Raw genomic sequence first — 2,391 nt, 5'->3', positions numbered from 1 at the left:
GAAAACAGATTGGTGGTTGGAGGTAGGAGGTAGGGTGGGCAAAATGGATGAAGGGGGTGAAAAGGTACAAACTTTTAGTTATGAGATAAATAAGTCCTAGGGACTATTGTTAATAATACTGTATTGCATATTTGAAAGTTGCTAAGAGAGTAAGTTTTATTGGAAGAAAAAATAACATTGTGACTATGTATGGTGATAGACGTAAACTAGACTTATTGTGGTGATAATTTTGAAGTATATACAAATATTGAATCCTTATGTTGTACACCTGAAACTAATATGTTATATGTCCATTATACTTCAATAATTAAAAAAAGATACTTAAATCCCTGCTTACCATTCCAGCTCCGTCTCTGGCTATTCTCAGATGCCTGTGCTATTGTCTAGCTCCACTGGAATAGTTGCCATTCCCACCCTGGACGTGTGAGAGGTTCCTTCAGCTTCCAGGCACCTTGGCCCAGCCCTGTGCTCCTGCAGGGGCGCTCTGTGCCTTTCCCACTGCAATTGTCCTCCTCCCCTCCCCACCCCGCCCCGTCCCCAGTTTCTGAACTATGTGAAGGCAGGGACTGCTTCGTGTTCATCACCATGCTCAGCTCAGCCTCTGCACATTAAATACAGCTATTTGTTGCATTAATGAAGTTGTAAAATTTCCAGAGAGAAAAATCAGGAATCTGAATGTTTATTTCCTGGCTTCTCTGGGTCAACGGCCCCAAATGAATGTAGCATAGCATTACACTGGAATGAGGTTATGTTTTATAAGTGATTCAATTCTGTCCAGTTTCACAAATTAAACCCATAAGAGTATTGTATAAGGCAAAAGTCAATTGCTAAATAAAAGTAAACAGTCACATTGCTAAAGTAAAATGTTTAGAAATATCAATATCAATTTCTTTTTTGAAAATCTTTTCTTCCAAAGCCCTCACTCTCTCTCTCTTTGCCTCTTCTTTGTAATTTTCTTCATTAGGCACTCTGCCTTCTGTGTACCCAGGATGTTTTTTATTTGGAAGTCAAATATTTCGTGTCTGTCACATCATTTCTGTGCTTGCCTGAAGTAAACAACCATAACACAATAAAGAGAATGCTGTTTGCTCAGGAGTCACTGTGGGAACTCCAGGCAGCAAAGGGTTTGGTCAGTTGGACTAGCAGGTCCTCTGTTAGTCCAAAGGTTTGACTAATTTCTGCCACTTCCTGGTTGGTCTGGAATATTGTTTATGGTGGGAAGGGATCTGTTTAAAGCCATATTTGTCTTGACCTACTCCATATTATACAGGACAAATATTAGGTTATAACTGTCTTATTTATAAAAACACAGGGAGGATACATCAATGAGCCTTTCAGTATCTTATAGAACTTTAACATTTTGTTTAAAATTAACATTTTAAACAGATTAAAAACAAAGTTTAGTCTGTCCCAACCTTTTGTTGCCAATGCCAGCGCAGCACTGCCTCGTGGTATCTTATTCTGGAAAACGTGACCTGTAAGAAAGTTTAAAGAGTATTCTGTGTATTCCTTAATGGCTAAACAGAAAAGCAAAATGAGGAAACATCTTAAATTCAGACCTCACCATGGTGTAGAGAGGGATAAAGGTAGATGGCATAATAGCATGAAGAAATCTCTCTATGTTCTTTTGGAAGATGAACCATGGTGAGTTGACGTGTGCTCGCATCTGTAAAAATGTAAGAGTTTTAAAGATTACCTCGAACAAAGGACTTTTATTTCTTCACCACAGCTTACTAATACTCTTTATTCTGATTCATCACAAAGCCAACACAAAGTAGTCAAAAAATTTCTTGTTTCCATAATAGTCATTCCCAATCCCTTTTAGTAAACGTCAATAATATACAACATTACCTTGAAAAGAGAGAGCAATTACACGAAACCTCTTTGAGAATGCTATTTGCTCAGGGTCGCTATGGGAACTCTATTGCAGCAAAGGGTTTGTTCAACTGGATCTGCAGGTCTTCTGTCCAAAGATTTGACTAATTTCTGTTGCTTCCTGGTTGGTTTGGAATATTGTTTATAGTAGGAAGGGATCTGTTTAAAGCCATGTTTACCTTGACCTACTCCATATTCAGGACAAATATTGGGCTATAGTTGTCTTAGTTTTAAAGACACAGGGGAGATAAATGAGTGAGCTTTGCAGTATCTTATAGAACTTCTTTCACTACCTATAAAACCATTCTGCTCCAGTTGAAGTCCACTTCATTACTTTCTGCCTTCAGAAGAGATGGAAAACAGTTACACTCTTCTTTAAATTTATCTCAATTTTTTTCATTTGGTTATTTTAAAACTAAAACAGCAGTCATTTATGGTGAGATTTTCATGTGACTGGCTCAAAATGGAATTGTGTTTTTCTTCAGATTATTAATCTTGTGACCAGGAATTTTTTTT

At 37.5% G+C, this 2,391-nt stretch overlaps 1 protein-coding gene across 1 annotated transcript in view; it reads right to left on the bottom strand.

Annotated features, from left to right (window-relative positions):
- KMO (kynurenine 3-monooxygenase) overlaps nucleotides 1-2,391 on the bottom strand; it is a 41,390-nt gene that overhangs the window by 1,708 nt on the left and 37,291 nt on the right. Inside the window, 2 exon segments of the mRNA XM_019647590.1 lie at nucleotides 1,416-1,475; nucleotides 1,565-1,666. Coding sequence (XP_019503135.1) covers nucleotides 1,416-1,475; nucleotides 1,565-1,666 — 162 coding nt within the window.

This window comes from Hipposideros armiger, unplaced genomic scaffold (assembly GCF_001890085.2).
Source record: "Hipposideros armiger isolate ML-2016 unplaced genomic scaffold, ASM189008v1 scaffold_113, whole genome shotgun sequence".
NCBI lineage: Eukaryota > Metazoa > Chordata > Mammalia > Chiroptera > Hipposideridae > Hipposideros > Hipposideros armiger.
This window is presented reverse-complemented; position numbering and strand designations above follow the sequence as displayed.